The sequence below is a fragment of the Branchiostoma lanceolatum genome, chromosome 12, assembly GCF_035083965.1.
Source record: "Branchiostoma lanceolatum isolate klBraLanc5 chromosome 12, klBraLanc5.hap2, whole genome shotgun sequence".
In the NCBI taxonomy this organism is placed as follows: Eukaryota; Metazoa; Chordata; class Leptocardii; order Amphioxiformes; family Branchiostomatidae; genus Branchiostoma; species Branchiostoma lanceolatum.
The window spans coordinates 3,796,437-3,819,214 of NC_089733.1; the positions used below are offsets into that span (position 1 = coordinate 3,796,437).

Below are 22,778 nucleotides of genomic sequence, written 5' to 3' on the forward strand. Positions count from 1 at the left end.
CTCTTGTCTCAGAGGTTGTCTATAGTGTCCTCCAAGGTGGACGTGGACGGTAGTGTTGTGTCAATCCTCATCTCAGATGGGCTGACGAAATCCAATGTTATTCATGCATGTGCCTTAACAAAAGAGCACTGCCAGGCCGCGCAAAAACGCAAATGTACGAATTTGATGATGATAAGCAAAATGGCTAGTGCAAAGAGGCAGGCAGACGGAACCCGGGGATTTCACAGCAAAAACTGTACCGTAACAATACGCAATGCGGTTAACAATTCCTTATTATACGGTATGTTGCACATTTGTGCATGAAAGGGGGTGACACTGTATCCCCGGAAGAATTTTAAATACTGCTTTATGATAAATGATGGACATGGCATTTGGACATACCGTGGTCACTATTGGTAGGGGTGCATCATGTACATGCTCAGAAATGTCAACCTTCTTTTTGTTTGAAGCTACAGATTGTCCTAGAAGACATAGTTGTATGTCTTCTACCTCAAGCAAGAATGGAAAAGTAAGTGCATGACATGACTTGTCATTTTTTGCTGACGAATAAAATTATGGAGGCTATATTTAATTCATATTCATTGTAACGGGCACTGCTTAAACCTTGTCATTTGTAAATCGTGTGCCTTGCCGCAGATACGCAACGTGATCGACCGCCTGCAGGATTGCTGCCGATATTTCCTGCACAGCCCGAAGAGGAGCGGTGCGCTTGAGAAGGTGATAAAGCACAACATCGGTGACGAGACCAAGAGGAAGCTTCTCATGGACCTCTACAAAACCCGCTGGGCAGAGCGTCACAATACGTATCAACATTTCTACCAAGCATATGTGTTCATTGTAGAAACTCTACAAATGATTGCATACAGCCGCCACCTTGACGGGTACGGAGACAAGTACGCCGACTGGGACACCGGTAACCGAAGTGATGCTCATCAGATTCTAAAGAGCATCACTTCCTACCGGTTCATCGTAGTGTTCCTCGTCGTGTACCAGTATCTCTCCCATCTAGCGGGGACTACCGTAAGACTGTAGGGAAGGGCAGTGGATATCGTGGAGGCCCACGAGATGGTCACAGAAATCCGGGACATCTACAAAAAGGAGCGGCAAGATGTTGAGAAAGGGTTCGGCCACATCTTCGAACAAAGCCAGCGAATGGCCGAGAAGGTTGGCAGTGCTCCTGAGATGCCCAATATCACCGTTTGCCAATGGCATCAAAAACATTGTCCCCCGTTCGTAAAGGGACGCTAAGTCGAAAATCGATTATCTTTTGCCTTATTTCGAAACGTATCATGTATGTTTAAAAGTCTGCATGATATATACCGGGGAAAATATCGACGCAACCACCTGCCCAACATGTAAAAAAGACCGGTTTGACGGGAGTGGAAAGGCAAAGAAGGAGTGCTATTCCACTGATCGACACTGTCGATACTTTATTTTTTTGTTCGTACCGTATTTACTTTATTAACATACATAATAATACATAATAATATATGGAAAATCTTAACTAATTGTAGTGTTGGTTGAAATTACAATGATGGTTTTAGATATTGTTAATGCTTATCCATTTCTATAATGCTCTTAAGTCGGTTTCTGAAGAGGGCAAAGTTCGGTTTGACATTTTGAACAAAACATGAATATACACAGTACTTAGCAATACAATGTGAAATGTCGTAACAGGGTGATAACCTTCAATTATACCATATATGGCCATGTTTTTATTTAGGACCAGGTCCTGATTGGTGTAACGCTTCCACCAGATACAGAAATGTTTCCAAAATTTTTCAACGTCTTTGCAGTACAGAAATAAATGTTCAATCGCATGTTTTTCTATACAGTTGTTACATTGATCAGATTCTATTAAATTGTTTTTTCTTAACCAACTGTTTGTAGCTAGGTAATGGTGAGTGATCTTGTATTGAAAACATTGTAACTTCATTTCCTTTGTAGCATCAAAAGCAGCAGTATATGCCTTCTCAATGTATCTTCTCCAATTTTGTGTATTATTTCATTTTCTCTACTAGGGGGTACATATTGTTTTTGTATAAGGATATCATATAATTGTTTGCATGTTGTTGTAAGGGGATGCACTTTTTCTGTATATTCAATAATATTGTTAGAGGTGTACTTTCTTCCGTTGTTTTTGATTACATCTTTCCACTTCTTAGGTATGGCCGCTTTTATCGAGTTATATTTCATTATTTGCCTTTAATCTATGGCTAATCCATATAGATTATGTAAGTCTTTGATAGTAAGAAATGATCCGTCCCCGTACAACAAGTCATTCAAATAGATTATGCCAGCATCTGCCCAGATTTTGTCATACAATGGTACATTATCGACCATTATTCCATATGATTTGAGAACAAATCTGTCTGTGTGTTTCTGGGTTATACTTTACAATTTCTTCCCATGCAGATAAGATATCTTTTTAAATGGTCGATACTTTATATGGAGTACCACAGATTGCGCAAATGCTACAACAACACGGGTCAACAATCGACCAGAATGTCCCGCGATTCATTTCCAACATAAGGGAGACAGCAGTATGGAAAGAACGCTATACTTTGAAACTTGGTTAATTGTAAAAAAAAGTCTCCCTCACAGAGGCAACTCTGGTCCAAAGAAGTGGCGCACGTCGTGAAGAGTAAGCTGTGACTGGGTTAGTGCATATATAGAGGCGGATCTGAACTCAACAGCTGTCCTCAAAAACATCGGTAAGTTATAGTGCTATTTAAATGATTCATTGCTTCCAGTATCATAAACATATGTGTAAATGCCAATTTTGAAATACCGCCATCTAACTAGCATAGCAAGATACTTTCCCGCCAAAGTTAGTCCTAGGATCCAAGGGAAGTATCCCCAACTATCATTTTCTTTGATCTCATTTCTATCCATCCCTTTATTTATTCAGGTAAAGGTCAGCTTTTTGGTCGTTGGTCATACCCATAAGCACGTGGATCAATTTTACAGCAGGACATCTACAACACTGTAAAGTTCAGAGGCCACAACACTGCCAAAGCTAATAGAAACAATTGAAAGGTCCTACACACCAGCACCTCATGCGTTTCAGTGAAGCATGTGAGGGACTACAAAGAGTGGCTGTCGGATGAGCTAGAAAATAGCTCTGACCCTCACTGCTTTAAGTTTATCATGGAGCAAGGAGCAAACCTGCCAACCATTCTATACAAAGACTACGTATACAGCACAGACAATACCTGGAACAACAGCAATCCTCCTCCGGACAACCCCAACAACACCACTTCAGCTTGTCAAGCCATCAGCAATCAGACAGCATCGAACGGTCCAAAGAATTTGCAAGGCTGACAACTGACCAGCACCAGTGGTGGCTTCATCTGTTCGCAAGTCTCGAGGAGGAGTACTGCTATGACCCTTGCGATCCCTGATTTGGTGAGTGCTATTGTAACGCGTTGCTGTAGCCATGATGTGGGCCTGTGAACGTTCTTGGTGCTGGTGTAGTTAAAAGAAACCATAAGCTCAAAAGACATTTCATGCAATGTACCAAAGTTAACTACAAATCATTAGTGATCTGTGGCCCATGGTTCAGAAGAAAATAAATCAGGACTGCAGAAGAGTGCACTGGAGGATTATGTGACTGGATCCCATTTGAGAAGAATGGCATAGAACTACTCAATTGACATTTTCTTTTCAGAGGGAACCTTCCTAGTAGTTTCCTACGATATGCAAACCACAGCTTAAAGCCAAATAACTGATGAAATGGCAGAGGATATTCAAAGTCTATAAGGGAGTTTAACGATGGTTTGCACTATGGTATTTTTCTTCTCTACGGACCTTACATCTGCTAAGGAGAAAGGCGGATCTGCATAAGCTCGGTAGTGGTCTCATGCTGAGGGAAGGTGGCACACCGGATGTCCGGCAGCAGAGGCCCTAAACTGCAGGATTCAAGTTTCTAACCGACAACAATAAAATGCCCAAATATTAATCATGATGTCTGTCATAACACATCCTTTCAAGCTAATGGTGGGCCAGTAGTCTAATCACATCAACCCTGAAATGAGCCAAGATAGAAGAAAAGAATGTGGAATAATGTAGTACAACACCTTGTGCAGTAGGTTGGTATGATATTTTAGAGTGCGCATGGGAACCTGACCATAAGTCATGACAAACAAAGACATATAACAAAAGGATATGTCTGGGCTGTGAGTGAGTGAGGGTGACCAGGGTTCCTTACTGGTTGTTTAGATTTGTTTGTCTGTTTAAACGTATTTAGCTCTAGTGGTGTACAACCCGATTGAGGTGTCATTCTTACCCACTTAGGAACATCTATAATACATCGATGAGACCTCTATGACGCTCGATCTACCGTCGGACTACACGCTCGACTACATCGGATGTCAAGTCGACTGGCGGAGAGAAGAAACGGTACATTGTGGTTGCCACATTTAAAGCTGACGGCGGTAAGTTGCCTCTGGGGGATACATTCCGTCGGAAAAGGGCGCTAGGAACAGAAATCTAGCATCCAGACTGTAAGGTGACGGCGTCTGTCTAGCAATGCGTCTGGATGGACGAAAATGCTGTCTGTAATGGATGGGGCGCACCTTTCCGTGAGGAAAGACAGTAACTCCCGGCGGTTGCTTGTCTAAGACAGCACTCCCGGCGGTTGCTTGTCTAAGACAGCACAATGTTCCATCTTTGCGTAGATTAACAGGAAACTGCTTGCAGACAGGCATGTCGACACCCTTGTGATCCCGGGGTCTTCTCACTATGTGTACTTTATCAAACAACACATCTCCAATAAAAGACGACACAAAAGGATCAAAATACTTCCGATTCATTCTCCAGTTGGAAAATGACAGGAAGACGGTCAAGAAGGTAATCTGCTCCTCTCCAAAGAAGAGGAAACACCTGTTAGAACAGGAAGAAAGCAAGGCTGGATGCAATATCACCAAGTACAAACAACAATTCCACCGAGTGATATTGTTCTGAAAGATGACGCTGAAATTGCACGATCACAACGATGTTGCCTTCGAATATGAAGACAGAAGTGTTTTGTTATGAAAGAGGATACCAGCAGGCATCTTCTTGTCCATTCTGGCACAATGAACATTTGCTGATCCAAGTTTTCGTCAGTAACTATTTTTTTATAGCAGTCTCCCTGGTCGACATGACTGTCAGTTTAAGGTAACGCCTGGGTCAGAAATGGCCTACCATGGAGCGCGGGTGTCAGTCACTTCTCGTCACCTGTGTTCGAGGATGGGCAAAGATGGAACCCATCACCACAACACCCCCCCCCCCTTTCCCGATTTCCCTCACCTGAGTTCGAGGATGGGCAAAGATGGAACCCATCACAAGACCCCCCCGTGTCCCGAAGTCCCTCACCTGAGTTCGAGGTATATCATGAATTTGAACTCGAACCCAAAGTCTATTCTCCATATATAGTCTATTCCAAAATCACCCCTATTGCAAAAATGGACTAGTCCAATTAGAACATGTTCAAACTTCATGGGGTATGTGCCGGGGGGTTAAACTCGAATGATTGCCAAACTTTTGTGATTTCTGTGGTTAGTTAGACCATATCCATATTCTGAAATGCGTATTTTACAAAGATCAATTTGATACCCCCATTCCTATATGTGTAAACACTTATGACCGGTGAGAAATTACGAAAGCTCTATTTTGAAAAGATGCATAGGCACGCAAAAACTACCTGAAATCAAATTTATGTAGTCCACACCTCTGTTCTATTGTCAAAGAGCTTGGTTACACAAGGATACGAGCATGCAGTCAGCACTGACGGAAAGGAGAAATGGAACCTGACCAAAGGAATGAAGTAAGTATAGCATGGGTATGTCCCCTGCAAGCAGTCCACCCAATAATAGACTGGGGTCATCAGGTTTTTGGTGGGGTCCGACGGGTAACCATAAACACAGCATTTATTTTCTTAAAAGCTCTAGTGGCAATTTCGAGAAGAGAGTAGATGTTAAGTGTTTTAGAAGAATATCTAGTTTCAAACTTACTTTTACAAATACTTTTAATCAGAGCTGTGTACCTAAAACCTGACATGTAAAATTGTTTATAGGTACAGGTCCATGTACCTAAATAAACTAGACACCATTTTGTAGACTAAAGGTAGGTAAATCAATGTAAGGCAAATGTTACCCAGTGACATTATGCTTGTGATGTTGGAAGATGTGATTCCGAATGAATGTCAATAAGTGCTACGACAAATGATATTTATTAACAGCCACTTACTTTGGGTGTCTAGCATGCGAGGCAGACGTTACACCCGATAAAGTGCTGAGTGATGAGTAAGCCTCAGCAGAGTTCAACTCAGCAAACCACCCAGTAGGTAAGAAGGATAAATCCGGTCATTAAAGATTTCGAACTTCGTCATACTTTTGATCCGTTTGAAGATTATCGTAAATACAAAAAGTTGGCCTTTTATAATGCAATTATTGCTTGTTTTTTTATCCACAGATAAGTTTTGCTGTGCCCCTCTAAGCCCCCTGAGAAAGGCAGCGCTTAGAGTTTGAGACAATGACAGCAGTCCTCGGGAGACGTGAAGCAGTTAAGGCAGTCAATCTGGCATGCATATGGAAAACTGGAGACTGCTGATTCACATTTTGGGCGAGTTATGAATTTGATATATAACAGCATTTTCTTACACAAGTCTTATGTAATTTTGTGTTTCAGCTTGGAATAGTTTGCATTGTTCAGTGATTTCGATGAAGATTATACATACAAAAAGTTGGCCTTTTATTATGCCATTACATTATTGCTTGTTTTTCATCCATAGATAAGTTTTGCTCTGTGTCCTGCAACCAAGCCCCCTCAGCAGGCAGTGCTTAAAGGTTGAGAGTTGCAACCAAGCCCCCTCATGATCAGTAGACAGTGATGTCAGTGTTGAAATGTCTAGCTCTGTACATGAACAGTATATCTTGAAAAGTTGCCGTCTCTGTGAAAAGACGATAGCAGCAAAGGCACAGAAAACCCCAGTTATAAAGTACAGAGATGTAATTTTCGATGTTTTTCATGTAGATATCAATCATGATGTTTGCACTGTACATCCACATAATATCTGAATGTGTGACATTAAATTGTACTTAACATAAATCAGTGATTCAATAGATACTTTAAAAGGTTTCATGTTATAATCATGATACACTCAAGCCCCTAAATGCTCTTACCCATTGTAAATCTCTTGCTTTCTTATTGTTTCCTGAAGAAAGGAGACAGACTGCCGCCAATGACGCAACCGGTAAAGGAGTACCGTGAGCTTAAGAGTCTGCTCGGAGCCCTCCAGCTTCAAGGAATAAGCCCTGAGGTAAATAGATAATTTTATGATTGCACAAAAGAATCAGAAAACCAACAAAGCAATGTATAAGAAAAAACTGACCATGGTATTTAATGGAAAAAGGAGGACAACTACAGAACACTTAAGCCAAATTCTATCATTGTCACGAAATTGAACTACTAGAAATACATAAAATTTCAATTATGTTTGCTTATTCAACTGTTACAGGTAGTTGCAAAGCAACAAGAGATGATCCATAACACACAGGCACAGGTTCACCAACTAAGGCAATTTGCCTTAGATGTGGCACAAGTTGTGAACAGTCAGACTGGGTGCAGTTCAGATGTAAAGATCTGTTTCATCAAGGTTTGTTTCTTTTCTAATAAGACAAATTATTGAATTCTCTGTAACTCCATTATCCCCCTATCGATAATCATTTCTGAATTGAATTTACAATACAGTGGAATGATCGTCAAATGGGTAAGCTAACCCTTTTTAGTCAATGGCCAATTTGCTTCTACATGCTTGACTGCCTTCATGTCCATGTACGATATGCGTCCCTGCATCTGTCTTCCCCATTTCCATTACTAATGACTCATGAGCCTCATTTAAAATCTTTATATAAATGACTAGAAGTGCTTTTACATGTTCTGTTCACTACATCTTTTACTACAGCACTGCAGACGTGGCCATCTGGTCTGGAGATGGTTTAGCCAGCCCAGACTGAAATACGGACTGCAAGGAGGGGATTTGATGCAGGCCTCAAATATCCTGCTGTCAGGCAACAACTTCGGGAAGTACAGTCTCATGTGCAAGTTTAGGAGCCTGGGTTGTGTGAATGAGTCAACATTTCACAAAATCCAGGTCCAGTACTGTGTCAACACAAATGACGAGAACTGGAAGGGGAAGCAAGAATCAATCATCCGGACACAGAGGAACAAGGAAGAGGTCGTTCTCCTTGGTGACAAGTGGTGTTATGTTATTTCATTTTAATATGTCTGTGGACAAAAAATGGCATCACTGTTCTTCATGTCTAAAACTGAGAACCACGATCAAGATGGCAATTCTTTTTTGCTTTTGCCTACAAGTTTTTTTCTCAGCTAATGAATGTTTGCTTTTTGTATTGTTCTACTTTTTCACATGAACATTGCGTTGCCAGAAAGATAATGGCAGGAATGTTAGTCACCTCAAACATACTTGACATTAAGTTAGATGGTTTCTTCTTTGCTATGTTGACTCTACTCCATTAAAAGGATAATAAAAAGAAGCTGAAGAAAGTTTTTAAAAAAAAATCAATCTTATTTGATTGTTTGATACACAGGTGACGGACGGATGGACTCCCCGGGTTACTGTGCCCAATGTTGTGCGTATACTGCCATTGACAACGACACAAGAGCCATTGTGGCTCTTGAGGTAGTAGACAAAATGGAGAAGGACCAGAAGTCTACGGTCATGGAGAAGGAAGGTTTCAAGAGAGCCATAACCAGCCTCTTGGACCAGGGTGTCAACATAACTGAGGTCTGCACAGATGTCCACCCCTAAATCTGCGCACTGATGAGTAAGTACAGAATGTCACATTGCATACGTCTTAGGCAAACAGCTATTACATTCAAAGGTTTTTATATATGAATTAGTAAAATGCAAAACTGAAGTGATCTGATGGATGTGGTATTTTAAAACAAATCGTAGTACACCTATCCTGGAGAAATGTAATGTAATGTAATATTATTTATGGGTAATATTCAACTATAATGCCTTTTCTAGTCTTTGCATATGTTTTAAAATAATAACAGGCAGGCAGACTCACTAACTACATGAAAGTCAAGTACAGTCGCGTCATCATTGTTGCAAAAGGTCAATCTTACACATGCTATAATATGATATGATGATTCCATAGTATATCAGAAATAGGTGCTGCTGGCTCTTGCAAAGCCCTTGACAGAAATTGAGATAGTTGAAATTCTTTTTTTATTCAACTAGGCTGGACAGGAGAAGGCATGCACCGACCTGAAGCAGTGGACCCGTGACATTGTAAACCACTACTGGTGTGTAAGAAGACAAATAACTATTAAGAATTTAATGTAAGTATTATATTCTACACATCTGCAAGTTAGGGCCTAAATGACAACAAATACTATTGTAGTGTTAAAAATGCTTTCAATATAGTCTTCTTTTAAAACTTAGGCGCTGTGGAGAGGGGTACTACTTCACCTTGTGTGTGATGATCACACATAGGGGAACAGGGTCGTGCCAGTAGGCGCCAATCACAAACAGTGAAGCCAGGACCAAAAGCTGGCTTGTTCCTGGGTCGGAAGGCCCACAAGAAGCTGGGCAGTGTACTCCTACAGAAGAGGTGACTTAAGACAACTTCAAAGTATCTACGCTTCAGCTAAGAGTACTTGTATGTCTTAGAATTTAGATACAGGATATCATTGCTATGTCTTTTTGCCATACTCGTCAAGGCGAGTGACATGTGATACCACCTCTATAATCCGTTTAGTAACGTGGTAAACGTTGTTATTGGGTAGGGGATTTAACCCAAGACTGTTAAAGCATGTAAAGTGTACTTACTGGTAACATGAAGGCTATTACTTGTTATTTGACATTGTTGATGGAATATAACAGTCAACTGGATAAATCCATGTATGTTGTTCTGTCAGAGAAGTTACGCTGTTTATATTAAAGTTATAGCTTGTTATTTTGACATTGTTGCTGATCTTCCTGTACACTTTGTTAAAGAAGATGCCACAGACAGCGTGGTTTATCTGTTTACGCTATGACAACATGTGTAATGTTGCAAGACTGACGGCTACCAAGGAGAACAGGTTAAACTGTATCCCAAAACCTTTCGACAAAATATGGACTTCTGTGTATAAAATGATTGATGGCCTTCATATAAAGAACCATAAGAACCTGAGCTGTAGAACAGACTTTTGACCACAAAGACAACATGACAAAATATCGCAATGGTAGCACAATAAACATGGTCGGTACAAACAAAAAAATCAAAATCGATGCAAAAATCGATGCAGTAATTTGTGCAAACTCAGTAAAATGATAGCTTTGTTTTTCGGCCAGTATTGTGTATTTTTCTATTCTATTCAAATCAAGATATATTTTTTCTATTTCTCTTTGCAGTGTAGTCTCTTCGCAAAGTGCACTATCTGTATACGTCTAGGACGGAGGCTATAGCAAAGACAAGAGATCCAGTAAAGAGAAGGGCAATCAAGTTGAACAGCACGATGCTCGACAAATGGGTAACGCTTGGGTATTTGTCATTTACACTTTGTATTTTGCATTATTAGATGCATGTACTTTTATATATTACATGATTTTTTTACAGTTTGACAAACGATTCACTATTTCATCATGGTCGGGGGAAAAAACATGTGTAGGAAACTGAGAAGCTTCTATGTACAGAATCAAAGAAAGAAATCGCAGAAAGGAAAGACTTGAAGGCATACTGTCTTGCTACAGAAGTAGTTGATGAAACTGGCTGCGAGCTTTTCAAGCCTATTGTTGGCTCAAGGTACTTCATCTTTTTGTTGAATGCAATCCTGACATCCTGCGGACAGGAGTTCATAACGACGTTTCTACTAGACCAGCGGGGCATGAAGGGAGGCTGGAACAAGTTAGCGTCTATGATGGATATGCCTGTGAAAAGACCATGGCTGAGGAAAGAGTGAACAGTATTTTATTCCATGACGTTTTCCTGCCGCTCTACAAGAAATGCAAATGGTCTGAATTCTGTGTACACACACACTGTGCAGGTTAAAGAAGTGCATGGGGTGATCACCCAGAGCTGCTGTTTAGAGAGGATTGTGACCTCTACCCAAATCTCAGACATGCGAAGTACACAAGCTATATTGTCAAAGTTAGAGAACCAGAGGCCAACAACGAAGTTGTCATCAAAGTTCTCGGAGCGGCATGCAAGGCTGGCTACTACAAACTCCAGTCTCATGCTAGTGAACATCTACCTGGTGGTCAATACAGCAATCCCTCAGAACGCATGGTCTCCACAGCAGCACATCTTGATGGCAGCACTAACGGCAACTGTGAATCAGACGTTGGTGTACTAGACAGACAATGCAACACTGCACCGAACAGCAATCCACTGTCACTTTCTTCAATGGTGCGGGCGAAACGAAAACATGCTGCACAGTGGGCCGCAGAACAGACCAAAGAAGAGCAGGAGAAGGCAATCAACTTCGCACGGAAAAGTGCATCAAAGCTACGCGACAGTGAAGACAAACAACTTTTCAACCAATATGTAGCAAGAGAGCATGTCAGAAAACAAACCAAAGATAAAACTTCCAACCCCAAACGAGGACACGACACGAACAATGAAGACCCAAAGCAGAATTGTATAATACCCTTTCTGACGACTAGTTTGAGCAACGGCCTGAACTCATGTTTATCGGACCATGTGGGATCATGTCTTATGAAACGCTGGGCAAAATGGCCAGTGCGAATTCGTCCACACCATAAATTCGGAGAATGTATCCGAGAAAGCTGGAAGAATACTTTTCACACATTGCGCTTTTTATTCTGATTGGAGATGACGGACCTCTGTTTCAATCCTCTACAAGCGGAGTTAAGAGAGAAACTGAGTACCAAGTTACTTAACAAATCCGTCAGTACAGAGAGCGGTTGTCGGCTGTGGACAGGGTACGTTGATGAAAAGGGGTACGACAGCCTGAAGGTGCCGTCCCACATCGACAGTCGCCGTTTCACACTGGGTGAGGTAAAGGCAAATTCAATTTCATTTATCTGATTTCTTGCTGCTTCATTTCACGTTTCCTTCCTAAACAGCAGTTTAAAAAAAATGACAATCTTCAAATATCATCTATAGCAATAATTTTTTTTAAAATTTGCACATACATATACACATATTTTTCTACTGTACAGGGTCTACATTAGTGTCCCTCAACATACACTCCCTACGACACTATGCGTAATGGCCAAGTTCTTCGACGTATCCACGGGACACAGACAGTTGGTTTCATGATCAGAATCTAACAGAGTGTTAGTCTTATGAAACTATTTCATATTTACAACAAATACCTCTCCTTGAATGAATAGTTCCAATATCATCCTCATGTGCGAATGGACATCCAGGGCAGACTATTCCAAAAGTGCCCCAGTGAAAAATGGATTTCTTAGAAATTACCCTTTTGCAAGAATTTATCCCTCAAATTCTTCGCTAAAGCTTGCGGCAACAACTAATCTTACCATTTTGGCCATTTCTGATTTTCAAGTTTGCAAAAAATGCATTTTGATTTCCTGTAACGTTAAGTAACGTACAATGTATAACGGTGTTTACGTGTAAAGGGCCCGTACTAAGCTCTCCATGTAACATTTGACATAAGTCTTTTCGTGTTTTCTAAACAAGAATCACTTTGTGAGGTTGATATCTTTCAAGTTATAGAAAACGGAATGACAGAAACTCCCATCAGGTTAGTAAAGAAAGTCTTGGTAGACTTGCTTTCGCGATCCACTTTTGTTTATCAGTTCAAAGTGAAGCTTGGCTACTTGATGCCCGGACATACCCACGAAGATGTGGATCAGGGGTTTAGTAGGATATCAATCCACCTGTTGAGAAACGATGCTACTACACTGCCAGACCTCTTTCAAGAGATCAAGGCAAGCAACACGCCAACACCTGAACGCATGAATACAGAATGCTCAGGGGTTTGTTGCTTTCTTATACTACGGCTCAGTCTTCCAAGTTTGTCTTTGGCAGAGTCATGAAATATACGTGGGACTTCAAAACACCAATATACCAGAAGATAGTTGGAATTCGAGACCACACACAGGATTGTATACTTGTGTCATTGTCTTACTGGGATACAGATATTTCAGACATATAACGTGTGATGAGATAGTGAAGAAGGGAATTTGCTTCTCTCCTCAGAGAAGTTCTTCGGTGAAAGAGAAGATATGAAACGACCTTGCAAAATAAGTAGAATCAGGTCATCTACCATGAAAACTAGTGATTTCGTTGTTAATGAGAGGAAGTTGCGTGGGGACATTCTCTCCAGTGGTAAAATAATAACTTACATACACAGTAAATTTCAGCCACATTTTTAGGCACCATTCCAGTAAGAATGCCCCCTCATGCATGATATAACATGGGTTTCGTAACTTGCCTACGGGAGGTAATTGGCGACCAAGCCACATGTAAGAACATTCCCGGCGCAAAGTGGTTGAGATAGGATGATGTGGACAGACTGGAGAGACTTGAATGGACAAAAGAATGTCCAGGTGAGATATTTCTTTGTACTAGTGCATTTGGAAATTTATGTAAGACTACAGGTCTTCATGGAAACACTCCAAATTAATCAGAAGTTTTCCTTCTCACCATTTTTTGTCTATGCAATACAACAGGCCAAAGAACATGTATTTATCAACAAATATTTTCACAGGCGACTTCCACTTCTTGTGGGAAACAGGGAGATGTATTTCTCTGGCATACTGGTCGTCGCCCAAAAATGTAGGCTCCCTAGCTCATCTGCAGGATATGGTGGACAGACGTTCTGTTGACAGTCTAGGTTTATAACCTATGATTTTGTTCATACATTTAAATCACAGAATTCCACATAGCTACATGGTATCATACAATCCATTTTAGAACGTTTGTTCAATTTTAGAATTGTTCACGCCCAAATGTTGACTGTTTAATGCCCAAGGTTTTCTTTTTTCATGGCAACTTTGTCATATTCACAAAAATCGTTTAGACAGTAAGAAATCTTACAAAACACATCATTAGGGATAAAGACGAAAACAGGCGAGAAAAAAGTGAACATCAATCTCAGGTTATGGGAGCCCAGAGTAACATCCTGCCACTGAGCCACTACAGAAAGATCATCCCAGAATATATGACCAGTAATGGAGTCATGAAAGGAATCCTAACACCCAGCAACACTTTCAATCTGTATTTTTATTTTTTTCCCTCTCCTCCTGGGTTCCTACGTGCTACTGTATATTCGCTAGTGTGCGAGGACGCACACTGATTGGAGGAGGGGGGATAGTGAAACATGATAGTATGTGGTCTTGAGGCATACGGTAATTAGCGCGCTTAGTAGTTAGGATATTTGCAGGAGGGGTTTGCATAAATTACCGGGATATGTAAGCAATTGATTAGCTAGTGAGAGTAGCCAATCAGATAGTAACCCATTTTTAGCATAGGCGATCTTGGAAGCTGTGATTATCTTATGAGTGAGTCGTGACCTTGGAACTCAGATATGTAGGTTGTGTTAGTTGTATCCGATGTTGACTGTAGCTGTAGTTGTCGAGTAGCTTGTAGTAACTGTACTTTAGTGTAGTCCGGTATCTTATCTTATTCTCTGTATAAGTCTGACCAAGTCGTCCGATCGGATATTGTAAAGTAGAATAAGTCGGATTCGTTTAGTGACTTCTGTTTAGGCACAATAAAACTACAATTACAATTCATATCGAACCTGGCTTGGTGTGTGTTGCCTTGTATATAATACTCCCTAGACCATCCATAACCTTATAGATAGAAAGAGAGATGGAGAGGTAAAGCACCACCACTCATTTCATACGTCTTTTTGCGAAGTACACTAAGATGTCCACGTTACGCCTGTATCATTTCTCATGTATTGCGATGTAGTATTATTGATTTATTGATTATGTATGGTTCCACTGTGATTTGAATTGTATTATGATTGGCTAGTGAGAGTAGCCAATGATGTATTATTGATGCATGTTAACAGACCGTTTTGGTATGTCTGTTGTTTTACATTTGATCTCCCCAAGGACCTCCTTGATCTCCCCTTTGATGAGGACATATGCCTAGTGGGGAGGGGGTTGTGTAACGTACATGATGTTCAGTAGGTTGTTATATGCATAATTAGTATAATTAGTAGCTAGACCTTATGGAGGAGGAGCTTACATAGGTAAGCCGGGATTGGCTGGTGAGAGCAGCCAATCAGATAGTTACCCATTGTTACCAGAGTTGAGCATGGAAGATGTACTTGTCTAAGAAGTTCGTTGGAGTTGAGGTCCTCGGACCAAGGTATGTTCACCTCTTACTCTTAGATAGCTCTTGCGTGATAGATTGTATCCGTAACTGGTAGTCCATATAGACCCTGTGTTGTAACCCTAGACCTGATATACCTACTAGCATCTATCTATGTACATTGTATGCTCAACCTGTTATCCTAGACCTGTATATTTTAGTATGGTATGAATCAATAAATTCACGACTCACAGATAGCAATCGGACTGGTTTGGCTCTGAGTTCATATATCGCTAAGATAGGAGGTAAGATACCAAACATCCTCAAACCCTATTCGTTACAATTGTAAAATTGTATCCTGTGTCTGTTTCTTAGTTGGTTAAAAGTCATTTGAAATTCATTTGCAAGCAGGGAGCATGAAACCTCCAGTGTAATTTATGAATAGAGGTTAAAAAGTTCAGATTTCTAAACAGTGTTCACACTAAAACACTCAATGCAATAGTGACTTGTTTCTTGGTCATAGGTTTGTTGAGACTGTCCTGAACTGGCATTAAGCAACAGATGGTCGGTGGCTTGACCAAGAGACCATAAAATACAACAAGGCAATGCTGTCATACCTCCTGGAAGACTCGTTGGTCAAATATGATTATGCCATGATGGACGTGACCAGGTATGAATGCGTAACATTATTTGATGAGAATACATACATGGCGTTTGTATTTCAATGTGACTAATGGCTTCTGGTTCTACCTGTTCTTGAGAACCAAAACAGTGTTCTATTTACTGTTAACACTAACAGGCCAATCAAGGGCATCCAAGGTCATACACGTGAGGTTGTAGCGGCCCTTCTGTGCAATATTGAGAGTCATGAGGAGCGGAGGAACATGATGACTACACGGGGACTCCCATCCGAACGTTCTAGAGCTGGGACATCTGATGACGTGGAAGCTTTCATTGCAGCACTCCACGGGATGCTGGGTCCTATCTTTGACCACAATGCTTTCAGGGAAAACTACAGGTAATCTAGCAAATTTCGAGACTAATATGTTGCTTGTTTTGAATTTTATTGCAATTTTGTTGAAAAAAACAAACAAACATATTTACATAGTGAATATACAGTCTACTGTTATATTACAAATGTTCCGGTACAGTTTACCGTTATGTTACAAATGTACTCGTACAGTCTGCTGTTGTATTACAAATGTATTGTTACAGTTTACTGTTATTTTACATGTGTTCTGGGAACTGAAAGGTCTTGAGCAGTAGGATGTGAAAGGCCATGACTCAGTGAGTTCTTTTGGCAGATAGATAAGCTTTTATGGTGACAGTGATTATACAAGAGAAATTGGGGAAACATTATTGGAACATACCGTAGTTTATTAAATTTTAAATGGTATTTCAGCGCCCACTTTTGTTCCTGGTACAGTACTTAGAACTTCCATAAAGAAATATTAGCAGTTAATACATTTACAACAGATTGTTAACATCTAGAAAACATGCATTTTGTGCATATCATATATCCTATGCTGCTTTATAGGAGTTGAAACTGAAGACAGCAGTATAACTTAACATCATTATTTCCTCTGCCTCTCAGGAAAATCTGCCATGAGTATGCAAAGAGACCAGACCAAGACCTGCCATATTGGTACCATACAGGGATTAACGAGAGATTCCGGTCAGACCTACCATCATTTGATCAACCATCAGGACAGATTGAACAGCTGAGAAGGCGAGCCCTAGAGGATTCAGGAATCCCGCTCACAGCCCTTCTCGCACTTGCAGGGCACTGGACTCAAGTGAACTTCAGGCAGCCGGCATGGAGAAGTCGACACCCGACACCAAGTCAGTTAACGCCCTCCAGACCAAGGGGAGAGGTCAGAGGAATCAGATCCAAAACAAACCAGCCCAGCGAAAGAATTGTTTCAATTGTGGAGGCTCGTGACCGCACAAGGGAGGAAAGGAGAGCTGCCCGGCCTGGTGTAAAACATGCCTTAACTGCAGTAACCACATTGCAAAATACTGCAAGGGAAGACAACCTACTAAAAGTAGAAAGGTCAACGCAGTGGAAAGACATGAAGAAATGTCTGAAGAAGAGGAAGACTACGCCTTTCATGTAGGCACTATCAATGGAATGGCCGGCAAAGCAAAGCTCCCAAACACCAAGATAACAATCCATCAAAGGAAGGTCTCCTTCCTGATTGACACCGGGGCTAGTGTCAACATCCTTGGCGAGGTATCTTACAGGGAAAACCTCAAGGGGCAAAGCCTGCAAGAAAGCAGCACAGTGATCCGACCTTACGGCGGGAGAGGACCACTTGTAGTCCTGGGGAAGTTCCAGACAGTCGTCGAAGCGAACAACAGGACCAGTCAGACTGACATATTTGTGGTGAGGGGAACCAGTGGCAACTTACTCAGTTATGAAACAGCAAAGAAGCTAGGGCTAGTGGAAGTCCATATTGACGTCAACGCCACGGTGACCGACAACGGTAACACCCAAGGGATCCTCCAAGAGTACAAAGATGTCTTTCGGGGTATTGGAAAGCTAAAAGACTTCCAGGTTAAGCTACACGTTGATCCATCAGTCGTACCTGTCAAACAACCGTATCGCAGGATTCCATTCCACGTTCGGAAACAGGTAGAGAAAGAGCTACAAGAGCTGGAAAGACAAGACATCATAGAGAGAGTAGATGGTCCAACTCCATGGGTGTCACCCATAGTGGAAGCACCAAAACTTAAGATAATGATAGGATACTCAGGATGGAAAACCATAGATGGCTAAAAATGATCCTTGCACAAATATTTGAATTAAGCAGACTAGGTAAGAAGATCCCTTGGAACTGGACGATCTACATGAAGAAACTGCTTATATCCATTGGCCTAGACCATATATGGTGCAATATTTCCCCTATTAATATGCATTGGGTGAAGTCCGCGGTAGATATACACAATTACACTTGCAGAGAGGAATTTACAAATGACACTAAGCTACTTAAGTCCCCACTTACCGACCTGAAATATAACTCAAAATTCGAAAACTATCTGTAAGACTACTCACGCCCAGACTCATGTACACTAAAATTCAAGGCCAGGGCTAATGTCTTAGAATTAGAAAGGAGGAAACTAAGCTGGAAAAACTACAAAGGGGATGGTAAATGTAAAATATGCAACACGGGGGAAACTGAAACCATTGATCATTTCATACTAACTTGTCCGGGTTACCTTAGTAAGAAAGAACAGAAATGCTGTTACGTATAGAGAAAGATCTGTCCCAAAGTGGAGAGATGGTACCCTGGTACATGTTCATGAGCGGGGGCACTAAAACCAAGTTTACATTCCTTCTAGGCTATGAAGGCCCCTCTGAAATAAACATCGACACGTACATTAAGACTTATCCATGTAGGATATGGGAGATTCTTTATACACAACCAGGTATTGATCTCACCTGCTAACGTTTCGGTGTCTATCAGACACCTTCTTCAGAGCTTCTGACTGGAGTACTGCTTTTCACCGCTATAAGTAGCCGATGTAGGTGGCGCTTTTGCGGTGAGAACGACAGCATTGAAGATGTTAAGTACACAAGGTCACAGAAAAGACAAGCACAACAAGTAGACAAGAAATCGGCAGTCACTGACCACATTGCCGACACAACTGCGTCATTGACTGGGAGGGGGCCAAGGTCATCGACAGAGAGGATACCAGACGCACCCGGTGGATTAAGGAGGCGGTCTGGATAAGGAAGACAACACCGGTGATGAACCGAGACGAGGGGGGATACAAACTTAAGCCATATTTGGGACAGTGTTCGGCTACTTATAGCGGTGAGAAGCAGTACTCCAGTCAGAAGCTCTAAAGAAGGTGTCTGATAGGCACCGAAACGTTAGCAGGTGAGAGCAATACCTGGTTGTGTATAAAGAATCTCCTATATCCTATTCTACCAACCTGATGAAATTATTTTCGGTTATCTGTGTAAGGCTTGGAAGATACGAAACTCGTGGGTAGCCTCATCAACGACAATCACTTTGTATCATGACCGGGACCTTTTCCTTCCTCTCCGACACCATACCGCTCTCACAAATTACTTTTTATGTTATGATTTACAATACTTAATATGCTTTATCTCTAGTTAAGCGACAATATGTTCTGCTCAAGACGTGACGTTTTGTTCTATACGACTTAATTTGCTTACATTATGTCCCGTTCAAGACTTTAAGTTTTGTTTTATACGACTTATCTTGCCTACATTATGTTTTGTCCTAGACTTTAATTAAGCTTTGTTCTATACGACTTAATTTGCTTACATTATGTTTTAGTTCAAGACTTTAAGTTTTATTTATACGACTTAATTTGCCTACTTGATGTTTTATTCAAGACTTTAAGTTTTATTTTGTACGACTTAATTCACCTACATTATGTTTTGTTCGAGACTTTATGTTTTGTTTACACGACTTAATTTGCCTACTATCTTAAATCAAGCGACAGCATGTTCTTATACACGACCTCTTGTTATGACCTATACGGCTATATCATTATCACCATTACTATGCTATTGTTATTATTTATTTTTTTCCCCTAGCATAATAAGCATACCTCTGTATTTATGATTGTTCATATTTGATTTGATTTGATATGTAACGCACACGTGACGGAAGCGTTGTGCCACCGATTTTAAGGTGAATAAAGTTCAAAGTTCAAAGACAAATTCATTCAGGATATGCATCGACATGAGAGAGGCTAACAAGCCCCTATAAGCCTTGCCATCTGCAATGGATATCTTTTGTACAGGGAACACTTCAGGGCCACCAATCAAGATCCGAACAAGAGGCCAACACTTCACAAGGTATTCAGGAGGGATATCGTGAAAGAACTGATCACCTCCTCGGGGTATGTCAAGGTAGAAAGGGGAAGTCTGTGTGCAAGAGTCGCTGTCCTACGACGGCTCACTGCTGGCGCTGGCCACTTCCTGGGTCCAAAGAGGGTGAGAACGTTCCGCAGAAGGTGTGCCTTGTCTGCAATACTGCAGAATTTGCCAGCGCCAAAGAGGCCCCCTGCCAAACTGGCAATCCGGCCCACCTTTACCCTTCCTTTGAAACTTCCATCAGCCGCTCACCATGAGAGGGAACAGATTGCATCCTTACCCTCCCCTTACAATCAAGAATGACACAGTGAGGCGTATACACAATGAGGCAGATCTACAAGCTATGTTTACGCCACTAGGGATAACACTGGTAAAACTCCCGCCCTACAGCTAGGATTTTAACCCAATCGAGTTGGTATTCCGCCTGGTAAAAGCGCGACTGTTACGTATACCGGGCGCCATCGCGGAGTAACACAGCAAGAAGTGACGGGTAAATGGCGTTGACAAACCGCTGAATGGTCACGAGGGCAAGTGTCCTTGGCAACAGTGTGCATGTTCAGGTTGCAAGTTCAGAGCTATCGACGCCAGCACGTGCACGATGGACGGCCCATGACGGCCGCAAACGAAATAGACATCCAGCATGAGTAGGAGAGAAAGGCCGGCGAAACAGAGCGTAAAGGAGAAGGTAAGCAGAAAGCAAGAGGCGAGGGGTGTGCGTAACACCCAGCTGTACCGCATACTGAACAGAAGAATGCAGGAGTTGGCGCACAGTATGGCGACGGTACACTGGCCATATATATGGGGATATCATTTTAGCTGTTGCTACTTGCAGGTAATTGTGGGGAAGACTAACACATAGGATGCAAATTATGCAATTTGTTACCTTATTTGAGTGACATTTCTATTCTATTGGTATCAATTGAATTCCTTCAGCTACATTTATCAAACTAATATAGATCATCATGAGACGAACTTTCGGCTGACCAGGTTCGTGTTCGAGATACGACGCCTTGACGGAGAGCCCTACCCAACAAATTCTCTGTATGGCCGATCGCAACCATCAGGGAAACCCAGGCAAGACATGACATGAATTTTGGTTAAGAAGGACACCAGGTTTGCTGAGTTAAGGAAAGCCCTGGATGCGAGCTCTGGCAGGAGTTGAACTAGAGAAAAGGCAGGCAGTGGAGGACGTGGACAGGCTTTGGAGTTCAGGGGCGATTTCTAGCAAGACATCTACAGGGCTATCGCATGGGGTGTTTTTCTACAACTGTAGAATCTTCGGCATGGACGAGCACCGGAGGCTGCAGGTAGAGCAGTACAAGTTCGGGGGTGACATCAACGGAAGGTACATGCAGTACACAGGGAGGATTAGCAAAAACGTGCAGGACAGACTGACATCCACTAGGACCTGGGCCCGCGAAGGTAACCAGAGAAACTACAACTTCGTCAACCTTCGCGAGCAGCTGACCACGGCTGAGCTCATCCGCTCCCCTGAGAAGAAGAACGATCTACTCGACCAGGCGATAGGTGAGCTGGACACTAGAAACCGTGACATCATTTTAGCGGACAAGGTTTGGTGGGTGACCGTTTCCACTCTAACAACGAAGTCACTTTTTCTTCTTGGGAAGAGGAGTCACGCTGGACCAAGGCAGTTGAGGAGGAACGTTTCTCCCCTGCTCCTACCCGCCTTTCTCAAAACCGCCCAACATCTACAGTCTCTAGACCCCCCCCCTCTGCTCCCCCTGGCTTTGGGAAAATAATGTACAGCAGGATCTGAGGGCCTATTTCATGGATATCACAATATTTAATACAGGAATTCTTCTGAGTGTACGGTATATATGCTGACGCAGACATAGCAGTATTCACAGTTCAAAGAGGGAACAACAAAGTGGTTTGAAAAGTTCTTGTATTTTCTTGTACAGCTTATGTATAGACCAAGATGACTTGTGAACAGGAGCAGGTACTCCGTTTAATTGCTGGATATATCACTTATTCACTGCTAAATAGGTAGAGCAAGTTAAGCAGTAACAAGGTAGTAGTTATACGTACACCGGAGGTAAAGCGGCCGAGACAGCCCCAGTCACCGCAATTTGGACACAGAAGTCAGCCTGGCAAAGAGCAGACCAGTTCAGAAGAATATACCAATTTAGAAGAAGATGGCAGCAACGTCGAAGAGATTTGTCGTCACAGGAGCGACATTTGGAGCTTCGCGACAGGCCAGGCCGGTGTCAATCCTTCACCAGGTAGGCTGCGTCCCTTACCCGCCGAGCCGACTGAAATTGCAAAGTTAGTAGAGGTTGATAACGAGGAGATCGAACGCTGCGTTCGAGGTCAAGGATTGTTTTTCGTGCCCCTCTTACTCAAATTGACTTCCTGACGTGCCATTCCCTTGAGAATCCCAAATGCAGCCCTCGGTGCACTATGCCGACCTCTGGCGAGACACAGCGCGGGTTTGTGTCAGAAGAAAGCCTGGAATGTATCAGGTGCGGGTTCGTGTTCGGCCCAGTAAGGTTATATGAAGAGAGTGAGCGTCTTTCTGGCAAGGAGAGGGGACCAAGGACTCAAAGAGCGACACAGGTGTCGCTATCTCTCTATGAGACACGCGGAGTAATACAGGAATGAGACCTTAGATATGCGTAGAGCTGGAATACTTCCTTGCTGTGTAAATT

General features: G+C 42.0%; 1 protein-coding gene across 1 annotated transcript; it reads left to right on the plus strand.

Moving 5' to 3' along the window:
• Positions 1 to 17,334: 17,334 nt before the first annotated feature.
• Positions 17,335 to 18,033, plus strand: LOC136446435 (uncharacterized). Its single transcript, XM_066444810.1, has one exon. The coding sequence runs from the start codon at positions 17,335 to 17,337 to the stop codon at positions 18,031 to 18,033; it is 699 nt and encodes a 232-aa protein (XP_066300907.1).
• The last annotated feature ends 4,745 nt before the right edge of the window (positions 18,034 to 22,778 follow it).